The sequence below is a fragment of the Neopsephotus bourkii genome, unplaced genomic scaffold, assembly GCF_033783945.1.
Source record: "Neopsephotus bourkii isolate Nb327-2 ecotype Australia unplaced genomic scaffold, CSIRO-AGI_Nbou_v1 NB_284, whole genome shotgun sequence".
In the NCBI taxonomy this organism is placed as follows: Eukaryota; Metazoa; Chordata; class Aves; order Psittaciformes; family Psittacidae; genus Neopsephotus; species Neopsephotus bourkii.
Genome location: NW_026900793.1, coordinates 1025840 through 1040514, shown reverse-complemented (window position 1 = coordinate 1040514; position 14675 = coordinate 1025840). Strand labels below are relative to the sequence as shown.

At 53.3% G+C, this 14675-nt stretch overlaps 3 protein-coding genes across 3 annotated transcripts in view; 1 reads left to right on the top strand and 2 right to left on the bottom strand.

Moving 5' to 3' along the window:
• The window catches only part of PBRM1 (polybromo 1), a 351134-nt gene that overhangs the window by 97189 nt on the left and 239270 nt on the right, over positions 1–14675 (bottom strand). The gene's annotated exons all lie outside the window — the stretch shown is intronic.
• LOC133208770 (G2/M phase-specific E3 ubiquitin-protein ligase-like) lies at positions 903–2244 on the bottom strand. The gene is made up of 4 exons (XM_061346885.1): positions 1963–2244; positions 1558–1703; positions 1317–1476; positions 903–1232 (listed from the first exon to the last, which is right to left on the bottom strand). Exons 1-4 carry the CDS (start codon positions 2242–2244, stop codon positions 1038–1040), a joined length of 783 nt encoding a protein of 260 aa, XP_061202869.1. The 3' UTR covers positions 903–1037.
• SHISA5 (shisa family member 5) overlaps positions 8517–14675 on the top strand; it is a 28956-nt gene continuing 22797 nt past the window's right edge. Inside the window, exon 1 of the mRNA XM_061347004.1 lies at positions 8517–8594. Within this exon, the coding sequence (XP_061202988.1) occupies positions 8548–8594 (47 nt within the window). The 5' untranslated portion in view covers positions 8517–8547. The remainder of the gene's footprint in view (positions 8595–14675) is intronic.

The following is a 14675-nucleotide window of genomic DNA, read 5'->3' as shown; positions in this document are numbered from 1 at the left end:
TCCACAACCTCCCTGGGCAGCCTGTTCCAGTGTTCCGTCACCCTCACTGAGAAAGGTTTCTTCTCAAGTTTAAGTGAACCTCTTGTGTTCCAGTTTGTACCCATTTCCCCTTGTCCTATCATTGTTTGCCACTGAGAAGAGCCTGGCTCCATCCTCGTGACGCTCCCCCTTGATATATTTATATACACTAATAAGGTCACCCCTCAGTCTCCCCCAAACTATAGAGACCCAGACTATAGTCTGCCCTGATGCTGCTCGGCTGGTAGTGCCGGGGCTGCTGGACTCCAGTTCCAGAGATCCAGAAGACTGCCCCAGTGCTGCTGGGCCGGCAGGGCTGGGACCAGCAAGCTGTGAGCTGGCACTGGAGGCTACAAGAGGAAGCAGGAACACTAAGGGCTTGTCTCCCATGCCTGGGGCAGGGTAGGCCAGAGCGGTGCCCCAGCCCTCCTGGAGCAGACAGCCTCTGCCAAACCCACACCAGGCACCCCCTGCCAGGCCTTGCCTGGGCCCTGTCCCCAGCCCAGGAGCACCCGGGGGCTTTGACACTTACAGGTGTCCAGGCCAGCACAGCTGTCACACTCCCATCTGATCTCATAGCTGTTCTTCAGGCTGGGACACCTGCTGTGAGTGCCCACAGCAGCGCAGGAGCAGCACAGCAACAGCTCCCAGGGCCTGGGGAAAGAAATGGGTTCATGTCTCGGCAGGATAAGTGCCCACAGCACGGGATCGTCCAGCAGAGCTCTTGTTCTCAGCCCTTCTGCTTTGAGCTCTTGCTGAGACAGAGATCCCGTGCCCAGCCCCAGGGTGCAGCTTTGGCAGCTTACCCGATGGCTCTGCCACCTCTGCTGGACAAAGGCATCCTCCTGGCATCGCAGCTGCTGTGCCTCCGGTCAGGTTCTGCATATGCGTCGTTGCCCTCCCATGACAGAGGTCTGGTGGAGAAAGGAAAATTGATGAGCCCCTGTTACCCAGCATAAGGCACATGCACGGCCTCCCCGCTCTTCTCCCCACACCCTGTTTCCACCTCCTCCATGGAGCTAAAGCCTACACTTGGGGCCCAGCAGAGGGCCACAACAGCGGGGGCAGGTCCAGGCGTGGCACAGTGCTGGCCAGGAGGACACCAACCTTGTGGGGATTCGGATCCCCATGAAGAACATTTCCATTACAAACTGTCTCGTATCCAGGCACACAGGGCACTGCAAGCAGAAAGATCCAGCACGCAGAGCCATTCCCTGCAGGAGAAACAGAAAGAGCGTGAGTGAGGCTCTGGGGCTGCTGAGAGCCTGCCGTGCCCAGAGCAAGGGGACGGCTCCTACCTGGATGCAGGCCCTGTGGAACCAGGCATCTTTGCAGGCTGGGCACACCATGGTCCCATAGGTCGTTCTGCCTTCCACAGGCTCCACGCAGATGAGGCAGTTGGTGTTCTCTGGAGCCACAAGCTCTTGCTGCTGTGGGCGGTGCTCCCAGCAGAAGGAACTAGGGGAAGAGGGAAGGGACGGGTGAGATGGGAAGAGCTGAGTCCTTCCCTGGTGATGGGGAGAAGGGTAGAGGGGGTACCTGTATGGCAGGCAGTAACAGGTGACGCATCCACCCTCCACGGCACAGGGGAGATGGAACCTGCGGCCGCAGCCCAACTCCTCGCAGGTGATGGTGGCCCCCCTCTTGCCACACACGAAGCAGACCTGGAAAGAGCAGAGCAGCCCCCATCAGCGGCAGCCTCAGGGCCTCCACAACCAGACCCACACCTCAGGGCAGGGCGCAGGATGTGGCCCCGTCTGGATCACAGGCCACAGATCTGCCTGGCAGAGCAGGCTCCTGGCTCGGACCCTCTGTGGAGCTGCTGGGAGCAAGACTTCTGTCCCAGAGCTGGGTGGAAAGGCTGGGATTCTGTTCTTGGCACCTGCGCTAAGCTCCCACAAACCTCTCCTGGCACGAATCACCCTGATCATCTCAGATCCTCACCATCTGGGCTGCCAGCTGGGCTGTACGATAAACCTCTTTAGGACTAAATTCTATATCTCCTTCCCGATCGGTCCCTTTTGGACGAAGGTCGCTGGCAAAAAGCTGCAGAAGAGCAGAGACAAGGAGATGGTGAGGGGCATGTGGCAGGGCAGGTGCGTTGCAAAGATGAAACCATCCCCAAAGGAACTCACCAGGCAAAACTGATGAGCCCAGATCCATTGGTGCCTCAGTTTTGGCCCGCACCTGTCCGGATCTGCGTCTTCGCAGCGACACAACACGCATTCTGGGTGGGAGAGAGGAAATGCCACCGGGAATGAGCACCTCTGTGGGGCCAGGGATGCGTCCCTGAGGGATTGCCCTCAGGCAGGGCTGCTCTGTCGCTGCCTAGCTGGGTGCTGGGCAGGGCTGGAAGCCTTGGAGAGGAAAGGGCACTGCAGGCATGGGTGCCCCGGAGGGTGCGCACTGCCCAGCCCTGGTCCCGCTTGTCAAGGAGAGGAGGGGCCCTCCCCCAGGGTGACTTTGGAGCTCCTGCCTCCCCCTGCCAACGCTCCCGGTCCCATGCCCACAGCCTCAGGAGTCCCTCTGGAAGGCTGCAGGAGGGGGACTTTGCTCTCACCAAAGTCCATCGAGTCGGATGTCCTACACCTCCTTGGGGAGGTGTCAGAAATTGAAGGTGGGCAAACGCTCCAACCGCTCCTCTGCTACCTCTGAGGGAGAAGAGAGACGCGGGTGAGCTCTCAGCACAGGCCCAGAGCCCTGCGGTGTGGAGCCCCCTCCTCCCTCGGAGAGCCCTGTCCCAGCCCTCTGCTCCCCGCACCTCACCAGGTCGCACTGATGCTCACACTGTGCCCAGCCTCCCCTGTTTATAGGTCTGCCCCTGCCACCGGTCACAGTGGCCTCTGTGACATCAGCACCGCTGGCCCGTGTGCGCCCAAACAAGGGGAGGGGCACCCTCGGCCACACAGCACCCACTGTGACACGGACACTGCATCACAGGGCTGGCTGTGAAGCGCACAGGCAGGGACCCGGCTGCTCCACCTGCAAGGGACAGGAAGGGCCAGTCAGGCACACCAGTTTCCTGTGAACTTGGCAGTGGTTGCTCTACGGTTAAATTCATGACCTTTAGGGCCTTCTCCAATCTAAATGAGTTCTGTGACTCTCATTACCATTCTGCTATTACTTTATCACCATTTGCTTACGCTATGATTTTACTTCAGTTGCCTCGAACCACACCCAGGCTGGCCTCTAATGTCTCCAGGGATGGGGCATCTACCATCTCTCTGGGCAGCCTGTGCCAGGATTTTACCACCCTCACTGTAAAGAATTTCTCTCTCACCTCCAGCCTCAATCTTCCCTCTTTTAGTTTAAAAGCATTACACCTCATGCTATCGCAACAGGTCCTGATAAAAGAGTCTCTCCCCATCTTTCTTACAGGCCCCGTTTAAGAACTGAAAGGCTGCAATAAGGGCTCCTCGGAGTCTTGTCTTCTCCAGGCTCAAGAAACCCAACCCTCTCAGCCTTTCCTCAGAGGAGAGGTGCTCCATCCCTCTCATGGTTTCTGTGGCCCTCCTCTGGACTCTCTCCAACAGGTCCATGTCTTTGCTGTACAGAGGGCTCCAGAGCTGGACGCAGCACTGCGGGGGGGTTTTGCAAGAGCGGAGCAGAGGGGAAGAATCCCCTCCTCCCAACCGCTGGCCACTCTCCTTTGGATGCGGCCCAGGACAGGGCTGGTTTCTGGGCTGCAAGTGCACGCTGCTGGGTCATGTTGAGTTTTTAAGCAGGATTAGGGTTAGGGTTAGGGTTAAGGTCAGGGTTAGGGTTAGCGGGGGGGTGGGGTGGGGGGTGCTTATTTGCTTTTTTGTTTGTGTTGCGTTTTTGTTTTTGTTTTGTTTTTTTTTTAATTTCAGCAGCCTTATCTGTAATTATCTTGGTGTTGTGCTTAAAGGATGGAGCTTGTGGTCTTCCACAACTTTGTCATGTAGGAGAAAAAGCAGATGTGATCATGGGACTAACCAAATGAAGTCCTAAAAAAGGGGAAACCGCTCTTGATATCGTGTGCACCTGGCCTTTAATAAATGGGGTGGGAAGTGAGAAGTTTTCTTATTGCAATGGTTAGTGACTTTCAGGAATAATAGTTCAGCAGCTCTATTCTTGAGGTGGAACTCGATGAGGTTGTTAGGGTGGTTCACTGGCTTTGTGAAGTCATCAGGCTGCTTTTTGCAGGGTAGGATGAACCCCTCAGTAGCAGGTATGCCAAAACAGGTGGTCATTTCTGCCTTCCTCAGCCTTAGTCCTTGCACTGTGGTGGGTTGGGTGTGCACTGGACCTCTCCTGAGGTGATTGAGATCATTAACGCAGCAGAAATGCAGCTGGGGTGTCCTGGTTTCAGCTGCTGTAGTTAACCTGTGTTTCTAGGAGCTGTGCTCTGTTTTGGCATGTTGATAAGACACCAAAGATTAATTGTTGCTAAGTAGTGCCTACCCCGGTCAAGGACTTTTCAGTCTCTCATGCTCTGCCAGTGAGGAGGGGCGCAGGAAACCATAGGAAGCACAGCCAGGAGAGATGACTCAAACTAGCCATAGGGGTATTCCATACCACAGAATGTCAGGCTCAATATAGATACTGGGGGGGTGTTGGCCAGAGGAGGCCCATCACTGCTCAGGGATGTGCCGGGCATCAGTCAGCGGGTGATGAGACACTGTGCTGTGCATCACCTGGGGTTTTTGGTTTGTTTTATGCCTTTCTCTCTATTTCCTATTATTACTGTATTGGACCTTACTTCAACAATTAAAGCGGTTGCCAGACGGAGCGGAAGAGCTGATTTTACTCCAGCTCCTGTGATAATGAAGAATAATGCCTTTCAACAAGACTTAAGTGTCCAGCATTGCGATGACTATTAGAGGGGCCCTACCTCCAGCCAAGTGGAGATAGGGGACAATTGGATTTCCTGGACTGTGTGGATCAGATGTCCCACAGAAGTATAAGGCTCTAGTAGATACCCGTGCACAGTGTACCCTGATGCCATCAAGCTGTCAAGCGGTGGAACCCATCTATATTTCTGGAGTGACAGGAGGATCCCGAGAGTTGACTGTACTGGAGGCTGAAATCAGCCTGACTGGGAGGAACTGGCAAAAGCACCCCAGAGAGAATTGAGTCAGACAATGGGACTCATTTCCGAAATAACTTGATAGACACTTGGGCCAAAGAGCATGGCATTGGGTGGGCATATCACATCCCGTACCGTGCACCAGCCTCTGGGGAAACAGAACAGTACAATGGGCTATTAAAAACTACACTGAGAGCAATGGGTGGGGGAACTTTCAAGCATTGGGATACACACCTACCAAAGGCCACCTGGCTGGTCAACACCAGAGGATCTGCCAGCAGGGCTGGCCCAGCCCAGGCAGAACTTTTACATACTGTAGAGGGGGACAAAGTTCCCGAGGTGCACATGAAAAATTTGCTGGGGAAGACAGCCTGGGTTATTCCTGCCTCAGGTAAAGGCAAACCCACTCGTGGGATTGCTTTTGCTCAGGGACCCGGATATATTTGGTGGGTAATGCGGCAAGATGGGGGATTCCGATGTATACCTCAAGGGGATTTGATTGTAGGGGGAAACAGCCAATGAACTTAATTGTGGGCTGTTGCCTGCTATGTCATATTTTTATAGACCATCAGCTAGATGTCTTCAGGTCACCAGCGACTGGCCCTGACTTCCCTCTGACCACCATCCCAACAGAGAATGAACAGTTCTGGGGTAAAGGAACGATCAGCATCAGCAGGCAACGATCCAACACTGCACACAGCTTCTCCTGCCCCGAAAGACTGTCACAAGAGATGGAACCTGACATCATGGACCTAATGAACTCAGCAGCATTATAGGGATTGGTCCATGCACTAAGAAATGATCCCTTTCTCTCTGTCTGTGTGTGTGTAGGTGGATGTACATATGTAAGAGCAATGGTATATTGAAAATGTGGGGTCTGAGCATGACGTGAATGGAATGGAATAAGGGGTGGATACTGTCCTGGGTTTAGCAGTAGTGGTCATTTTTTTCTCCTTCTTAGTAGCTGGTGCAGCGCTGTGTTTTTGGCTTTCAGCCTGGGACCAGCACTGATAACACCGATGGTTTTAGTTACTGCTCAAATGTTTAGACTGGCCCCAGGACTTTGTGAGTCTCATGCTCTACCAGGGAGGAGGGGAAGCCGGGAGGAAGCAGAGACAGGACACCTGACCCAACCTGACCAAAGAGTTATTCCATACCACAGCACGTCATGCCAGGGATGTAACTGGGAGTTACTCGGAAGGGCAGCTCTCTGCTCAGTCAGGCTCGTTTCCGTGGGTGGTATTGTATTCTCTTCCCTTGTTATTTCTCTTACCGTTATTATTATTGGTGGTAGCAGCAGTGGTTTGTGTTATACCTCAGTTACTGGACTGCTCTTATCTCAACCTGTGGGAGTTCCATTCTTTCGATTCTCCTCCCCATCTCTCCGGGAGCGAGGCGGGGGAGTGTGGACTGCGTGGCCGACTTGTCGACAGAGTATAAACCATGACACCGTGCTTATCTCAACTCACATATTTTACTTTTGGGTTTTGGTTTGGTTTCTTTTTTTTTCCTTTGAATCACTTTAGCTATCATTTCCTTATTGGTGATACAGGAGAGAGGGTTGTCGGCTGGCATTGTATCTGCAGGGAGAAAACAACTGATGAACCAGGCACAAGCATGCATCAACACATTAGCAGAAGTACTACAGTATTGGTATGGGAGGAGTTTCTCCTCGCTTATATTTAATGAACCTCCACATTTAACCTCTTAGCACTTCTTTCTTTTTCTTTCTTTTTTTAACGTTGGCAGCCATATTCAGGTTTGTCTTGGTGCCAGAGAGTCAAGGCTCGGTTTTCAAATGGCAAAATCAGCTTAAATACTCCAAGAAATACCCTTTACTTTTTTCTGCAGGAACATGATTTGTTGTCTTTGCCTCTTCTTGTTTGCTTTCTCTGAACAAGTACACCTGAAGCAATTTGAGCTTCTCAAATTCAGTTGAGGAGCAAAGAGGTGTTAATGTCATAAGAAAGATAACGAGGAATAGAAACTAGGTGACTGCAGCATTTATCACTGAAACGGTAATGATATTCCTCCTAAAGAATCTTCTTAGGAAATGGTTTTTGCCTAAGCTTGGAGAAGTATTTTTATGTGAAAGTTGGAAGCTTTTAATGTGTCATTTCTACACTGCAGTCATTCAGGCTTGAGAGGGCAGAGAGAGAAAAAGGCAAGTATGTTAAGGAACGTATCAGCCCAATGCAATGCTGAAAATATGGGATGTCTCGTAAGAAATCCATCCTAGTACATGACTGTCTCCATTTCCTTAACTTACTGTCACTGATCAGTTGACATTTGCCACTTGACTAATCTTAGTCCTAAAAAAATCTCAGTTTTATGACACGTCTGGTTTATGCTGTAGATTAACAGGATTGGGGTTCTCCATGAAGTAAACAAAACAACAGGCAGAAACAAACAAGTCACGTGGAAATCCAAATCTATAGGGAATGCAATTGCATTGCATCTTCTGCATCAAGTCAAATATCTAAGAAAATTTAACATTTTCTTCTAACTGATCTTAAGGCTTTTGTGGTTTGGGTCGGGGGAGGGTTTGTGAGTTTTTTTGTTTGGGTTGGGGTTTTTTACGTTTTTGGCTAGTAATGTTGCTCTCTGAATCTTTACAATAATTTGGTAGCTACTAGTGGATGTAGTGAGGATGGTAACAGCAGACAAAGCATCTAGTAAGTGTATTTGCATGCAGTTTATTCCTTTAAGTATGTGTGACCAGGTGGGAAAAGCTGCTTGACAAAGACAAGATACTCTGTGGGCAAGAAGTATTTGCTCTTGCTTTCCTTTAAAGGAAGGAATTTGTTTCCGAGAGCTAACTAAACTGCTATAAACCTCTTTAAATGTTAAGCCAGGTGAGGTGCTCAGTATGAGAGAGACAGTTTATATGATTAGCTCTTCAGCTGAATTTTGTTTTTTTTCAGTTTTGGGTGAGGATTGTCATGATTGATCATCACGGCAAGGCACAACCTGCTAAATCCTGTCCTTATTTCTGCTGTGGACACTGCATGCTCCAATACTGTCGCTCTAATGCATTCTGAAAATTTGACGAACAACAGCTTCAGTGTACTCTGCTTGATGGAAGGTACGAGGCAAACTCAGTGTATGCAGCAGGTTATAATTCTAGTGTCAAATGATGAAAATACAGAGTTTAATATTTAAAAGCTTATTAAGAGGCGTTTCAGCTCTGTATTTGGCTGTACTGGGGTCTGCATTAGCGCCTGTAAGTTAGCTGTAAAATGGGAGCAATGACGTGGTCAAATTAATGCCTGAATGGGTGTTTTCTTGAGCATTTACAAATGCTTTTCACCTTTTTTTTTTTTTTAATGACAAGATTTGTTTTAAGTGTAGGTTGTCTTTCCTGAGGATTTGTAACTTAACCAGGTACTCAGGAACACCGGAATTTAGCCAGTTGCAAATTCCTCTGTTGAGATGGGTTCTCTTACTACGGGACATCTGACTCGGGCAATGCAAATACCATGCAGGTTTTTTCGGACTCTGCTGATGACGTTTATTCTGGCCCCTGGTAAGCCATGCAAAGTCTGTGCTTTTAGCATGATATTTACTTGCAAGTTCTTCATTGTGGTGTTGGTACATGCGGACAGAACTGGAAAACAGAAGGGCTTACTGGTGTGCTCTCGCTGCCTGCCAAAGCCTTAGCGCACGTGGTCTGCGCTCTGAGATACAGGCAGATCGAATCCGTGGTGGCTGGGTGAAAGAAGCGTTTGCCTGAAGTGTCTCGGCCCCTTTAAGGGGCGGGGTCAGCGTCTGGGCCGGGCGCGGTGCGAGCTGCAGAGGCAAGCGTGGGGTAAGCGGTCCCGGCGCGACGGTGAGGGGCGGCGGGAGGAAGCATGGGCATATGTCTGATGCCACTGAACTTGTTAAATTTGCTTCCATTTTTCTTTGCATTCAAAAGGTCCATACGTAATTTCTATGGGTTTTGCTGCTTATGGATGCATTGTAGCAAGGATTTACCCCTGGAAGGTGTTTCACTTTCGAAATGTCTCCTGCTTTGCTCTGGTTTCCAAGAGGGACTGTGAGTAGTAAGGTTATTACAGTTGGTTTTCCCCTTCCGTTCCGCAGTATGTGGTGTTATTGCTTTAAGAAACTATGCAAAAAGCAGAACACCGATTCACTGGAACAACAGTTCTATGGCAATTTTGATTGGTAACATGGTTATTTAGCCTTGCCATGCCAATTTTGCAGTAATGACCCTTACTGGAAAAGGAAATTAGATGACTCATATCAAGTAATTCACTATTAATTTAATTGTGAATCACTTGAGTGTTTAAGGAGGTGGAGTGATTGAGAGCATCTGTATCAAAGTTACAGGAGAAAGTTCTGTAGTTGGGGCAGCTGCTGTCAGTCCTAAATGGAAAGAAAACTTCCAATTGACTATGTAGACAGTTCACAGAATCATAGAATCATAGAATAGTTAGGGTTGGAAAGGCCCTTAAGATCATGAAGTTCCACCGCCGCCTGTTCACAAGCAGTATTACTGAATACAGGTAACAGCCTGAGTTCAAACCCGTATTAAATGCACTAGTTGGCATGATAGCTGCTGGGATGTATCAGCAAGTACTAACGACCGCTACTCAAACTATACAACTATTAAAAAACCAACCTACCTGTGGCAAAGGTGGTGGGCAGCTGGCTGCAAAAGGGCAGAGGAATCCTGCTTGATGAACTTAAAGGGTCAGACTGGGAAAGGCACGGTGGAAAAAACTTCTATAGCAGTCATACTCTCTTGAGAGAACTACGAGGAACTTAATAACAGAACAATTCATAACAATGTTTCACACAGCCTGATCCCTACAATAAACACTTGGCACAATTTTAGAATGAGACTGCTTTTGCAAAGATGAGATGATTTTAGTTTCAATCACTTCTATTGCATTTAAGTAGAAAGGAAATGTGCTGCGTGGATCAAAACTAGAATCAAGGTTGCCATTACCTGAGGTTTGAGTCAACATGTTAAAATTAGCTTTTATTTTTGAACAAAGTTTTTTCTACCACTTTACAAAAACTGATTTAGTGTTCACTGCGCCGCGTGTTGGGAGTTTGGGCCCGGCGTTGCGAGCGGGAGCGGTCTCGCACCCTCAGAGGCAAGTGGATCTTGAGGCCCCTCCTGTTTTTGGTGCTCTGGCGCCACGGGATGATGCTGATGCCCGCTGTCGTGTTGTGCTGCGGCTGCGGCTCCCACGTGCTGGTGAGCGCTGGGACAGCCTGGGCGCAGCCAGTCTGCGGGGGCTCCTCCGAGCTCGAGCTGCTGGTGTGCGGCTGCCGTGGGAGCATCTTCTGGGCCGTGCACAGGGAGCCTGGGCCCGGCGTTGTGAGCGGGAGACGTCTCACGCCCGCACAGGCCCGGTGCATTTGAGGCCCCTCCTCTTTTTGGTGCTCTGGCGCCACGGGATGATGCTGATGCCCGCTGTCGTGTTGTGCTGCGGCTGCGGCTCCCACGTGCTGGTGAGCGCTGGGACAGCCTGGGCGCAGCCAGTCTGCGGGGGCTCCTCCCAGCTCGAGCTGCTGGTGTGCGGCTGCCCTGGGAGCGTCTTCTGGGCCGTGCACAGGGAGATCGGGCCCGACGCTGCGAGCGAGAGCGGTCTTGCACCCGCAGAGGCCTGGTGGATTTTGAGGCCCCTCCTCTTTTTGGTGCTCTGGCGCCACGGGATGATGCTGATGCCCGCTGTCGTGTTGTGCTGCGGCTGCGGCTCGCACGTGCTGGTGAGCGCTGGGACAGCCTGGGCGCAGCCAGTCTGCGGGGGCTCTTCCCAGCTCGAGCTGCTGGTGTGCGGCTGCCCTGGGAGCGTCTTCTGGGCCGTGCACAGGGAGATCGGGCCCGACGCTGCGAGCGGGAGCGGTCTCGCCCCCGCATGGTCCCACTGGCTCGGTTGCTCCGGCTTCTTTGCACTCGTGCAGAGCCACGGGATGCCGCCGATGGCCGCTGCCTGGTGGTGCTGCGGCTGCGGGTCTTACGAGATGGGGAGCATCGGGACAGCCTTGGCACCGCCTGGCTGCGGGTATTGCTCCCAGCGCGTGTTGCTGGAGGTCGGCTTCTCTCCTGCAGCCTTCTACACCACGTGTAGGGTGTCTGGGTCTGACGGGTGCACCAGGTTTGGTATTGCTGTAGGTCAGGCCCAGGGTGGCTGGAGGGGCTGCTGCCCTCCCACACTGGGCAACTGATGGGTCCTGGTGACACCTCTCTGCTGCTGCTGGGGCTGCTGGTCTCCTGTGCTGGAGGTCCAAGAGTCACAGTATCACAGTATGTTAGAGATTGGAAGGGACCTCAAAAGATCATCTAGTCCAATCCCCCTGCCGGAGCAGAAACACCTAGATAAGGTTACACAGGAACGTGTCCAGGCGGGTTTTGAATGTCTCCAGAGAAGGAGACTCCACAACCTCCCTGGGCAGCCTGTTCCAGTGTTCCGTCACCCTCACTGAGAAGAAGTTTCTTCTCAAGTTTAAGTGGAACCTCTTGTGTTCCAGTTTGTACCCATTTCCCCTTGTCCTATCATTGTTTGCCACTGAGAAGAGCCTGGCTCCATCCTCGTGACGCTCCCCCTTGATATATTTATATACACTAATAAGGTCACCCCTCAGTCTCCCCCAAACTATAGAGACCCAGACTATAGTCTGCCCTGATGCTGCTCGGCTGGTAGTGCCGGGGCTGCTGGACTCCAGTTCCAGAGATCCAGAAGACTGCCCCAGTGCTGCTGGGCCGGCAGGGCTGGGACCAGCAAGCTGTGAGCTGGCACTGGAGGCTACAAGAGGAAGCAGGAACACTAAGGGCTTGTCTCCCATGCCTGGGGCAGGGTAGGCCAGAGCGGTGCCCCAGCCCTCCTGGAGCAGACAGCCTCTGCCAAGCCCACACCAGGCACCCCCTGCCAGGCCTTGCCTGGGCCCTGTCCCCAGCCCAGGAGCACCCGGGGGCTTTGACACTTACAGGTGTCCAGGCCAGCACAGCTGTCACACTCCCATCTGATCTCATAGCTGTTCCTCAGGCTGGAGCACTGTCTGTGAGTGCCCACAGCAGCGCAGGAGCAGCACAGCAACAGCTCCCAGGGCCTGGGGAAAGAAATGGGTTCATGTCTCTAAGGATAAAGTGCCCACAGCACGGGATCGTCCAGCAGAGCTCTTGTTCTCAGCCCTTCTGCTTTGAGCTCTTGCTGAGACAGAGATCCCGTGCCCAGCCCCAGGGTGCAGCTTTGGCAGCTTACCCGTATGGCTCTGCCACCTCTCTGCCTGCTGGACAAAGGCACTCCCTGGCATCGCAGCTGCTGTGCCTCCGGTCAGGTTCTGCATATGCGTCGTTGCCCTCCCATGACAGAGGTCTGGTGGAGAAAGGAAAATTGATGAGCCCCTGTTACCCAGCATAAGGCACATGCACGGCCTCCCCGCTCTTCTCCCCACACCCTGTTTCCACCTCCTCCATGGAGCTAAAGCCTACACTTGGGGGTCAGCGGAGGGCCACAACAGCGGGGGCAGGTCCAGGCGTGGCACAGTGCTGGCCAGGAGGACACCAACCTTGTGGGGATTCGGATCCCCATGAAGAACATTTCCATTACAAACTGTCTCGTATTCAGGCACACAGGGCACTGCAAGCAGAAAGATCCAGCACGCAGAGCCATTCCCTGCAGGAGAAACAGAAAGAGCGTGAGTGAGGCTCTGGGGCTGCTGAGAGCCTGCCGTGCCCAGAGCAAGGGGACGGCTCCTACCTGGATGCAGGCCCTGTGGAACCAGGCATTTTTGCAGGCTGGGCACACCATGGTCCCATAGGTCGTTCTGCCTTCCACAGGCTCCGCGCAGATGAGGCAGTTGGTGTTCTCTGGAGCCACAAGCTCTTGCTGCTGTGGGCGGTGCTCCCAGCAGAAGGAACTAGGGGAAGAGGGAAGGGACGGGTGAGATGGGAAGAGCTGAGTCCTTCCCTGGTGATGGGGAGAAGGGTAGAGGGGGTACCTGTATGGCAGGCAGTAACAGGTGACGCATCCACCCTCCACGGCACAGGGGAGATGGAACCTGCGGCCGCAGCCCAACTTCTCGCAGGTGATGGTGGCCCCCCTCTTGCCACACACGAAGCAGACCTGGAAAGAGCAGAGCAGCCCCCATCAGCGGCAGCCTCAGGGCCTCCACAACCAGACCCACACCTCGGGGCAGGGCGCAGGATGTGGCCCCGTCTGGATCACAGGCCACAGATCTGCCTGGCAGAGCAGGCTCCTGGCTCGGACCCTCTGTGGAGCTGCTGGGAGCAAGACTTCTGTCCCAGAGCTGGGTGGAAAGGCTGGGATTCTGTTCTTGGCACCTGCGCTAAGCTCCCACAAACCTCTCCTGGCACGAATCACCCTGATCATCTCAGATCCTCACCATCTGGGCTGCCAGCTGGGCTGTACGATAAACCTCTTCAGGACTAAATTCTATCTCTTCTTCCCGATCGGTCACTTGTGGATGAAGGTCGCTGGCAAAATGCTGCAGAAGAGCAGAGACAAGGAGATGGTGAGGGGCATGTGGCAGGGCAGGTGCGTTGCAAAGATGAAACCATCCCCAAAGGAACTCACCAGGCAAAACCGATGAGCCCAGATCCATTGGTGACTCAGTTTTGGCCCGCACCTGTCCGGATCTGCGTCTTCGCAGCGACACAACACGCATTCTGGATGGGAGAGAGGAAATGCCACCGGGAATGAGCACCTCTGTGGGGCCAGGGATGCGTCCCTGAGGGATTGCCCTCAGGCAGGGCTGCTCTGTCGCTGCCTAGCTGGGTGCTGGGCAGGGCTGGAAGCCTTGGAGAGGAAAGGGCACTGCAGGCATGGGTGCCCCGGAGGGTGCGCACTGCCCAGCCCTGGTCCCGCTTGTCAAGGAGAGGAGGGGCCCTCCCCCAGGGTGACTTTGGAGCTCCTGCCTCCCCCTGCCAACGCTCCCGGTCCCATGCCCACAGCCTCAGGAGTCCCTCTGGCAGGCTGCAGGAGGGGGACTTTGCTCTCACCAAAGTCCATCGAGTCGGATGTCCTACACCTCCTTGGGGAGGTGTCAGAAATCGAAGGTGGGCAAACGCTCCAACCGCTCCTCTGCTACCTCTGAGGGAGAAGAGAGACGCGGGTGAGCTCTCAGCACAGGCCCAGAGCCCTGCAGTGTGGAGCCCCCTCCTCCCTCGGAGAGCCCTGTCCCTGCCCTCTGCTCCCCGCACCTCACCAGGTCGCACTGATGCCCACACTGTGCCCAGCCTCCCCTGTTTATAGGCCTGCCCCTGCCACCGGTCACTGTGGCCTCTGTGACATCAGCACCGCTGGCCCAAACACGGGGAGGGGCACCCTCGGCCACACAGCACCCACTGTGACACGGACACTGCATCACAGGGCTGGCTGTGAAGCGCACAGGCAGGGACCCGAGCCCTCGGCACCCAGGTCACCGGGGCGGCTGCTCCACCTGCAAGTGCAGAGGCAAGGGCCAGCTTAGGGACATGGTTTCCTGGTGAACTTGGCAGTGGTTGCTTAACGGTTGGACTCGATGACCTTTATGGCCTTCTCCAACCCAAATGATTCCTGTCACTCTCATTACCATTCCACTATTACTTTATCACCATTTGCTTACGCTATGATTTTACTTCAGTTGTCGA

Coding starts and splice junctions, on each gene's coding strand:
- LOC133208770 (XM_061346885.1), bottom strand. CDS start 2,244: ATGCGTGTTGTGTCGCTGCGAAGACGCAGATCCGGACAGGTGCGGGCC. Junction 1,704..1,962: donor CCCAGCTGGCAGCCCAGATG/GTGAGGATCTGA, acceptor TGCCGCTGATGG/GGGCTGCTCTGCTCTTTCCA. Junction 1,477..1,557: donor TGTTACTGCCTGCCATACAG/GTACCCCCTCTA, acceptor CTCTTCCCCTAG/TTCCTTCTGCTGGGAGCACC.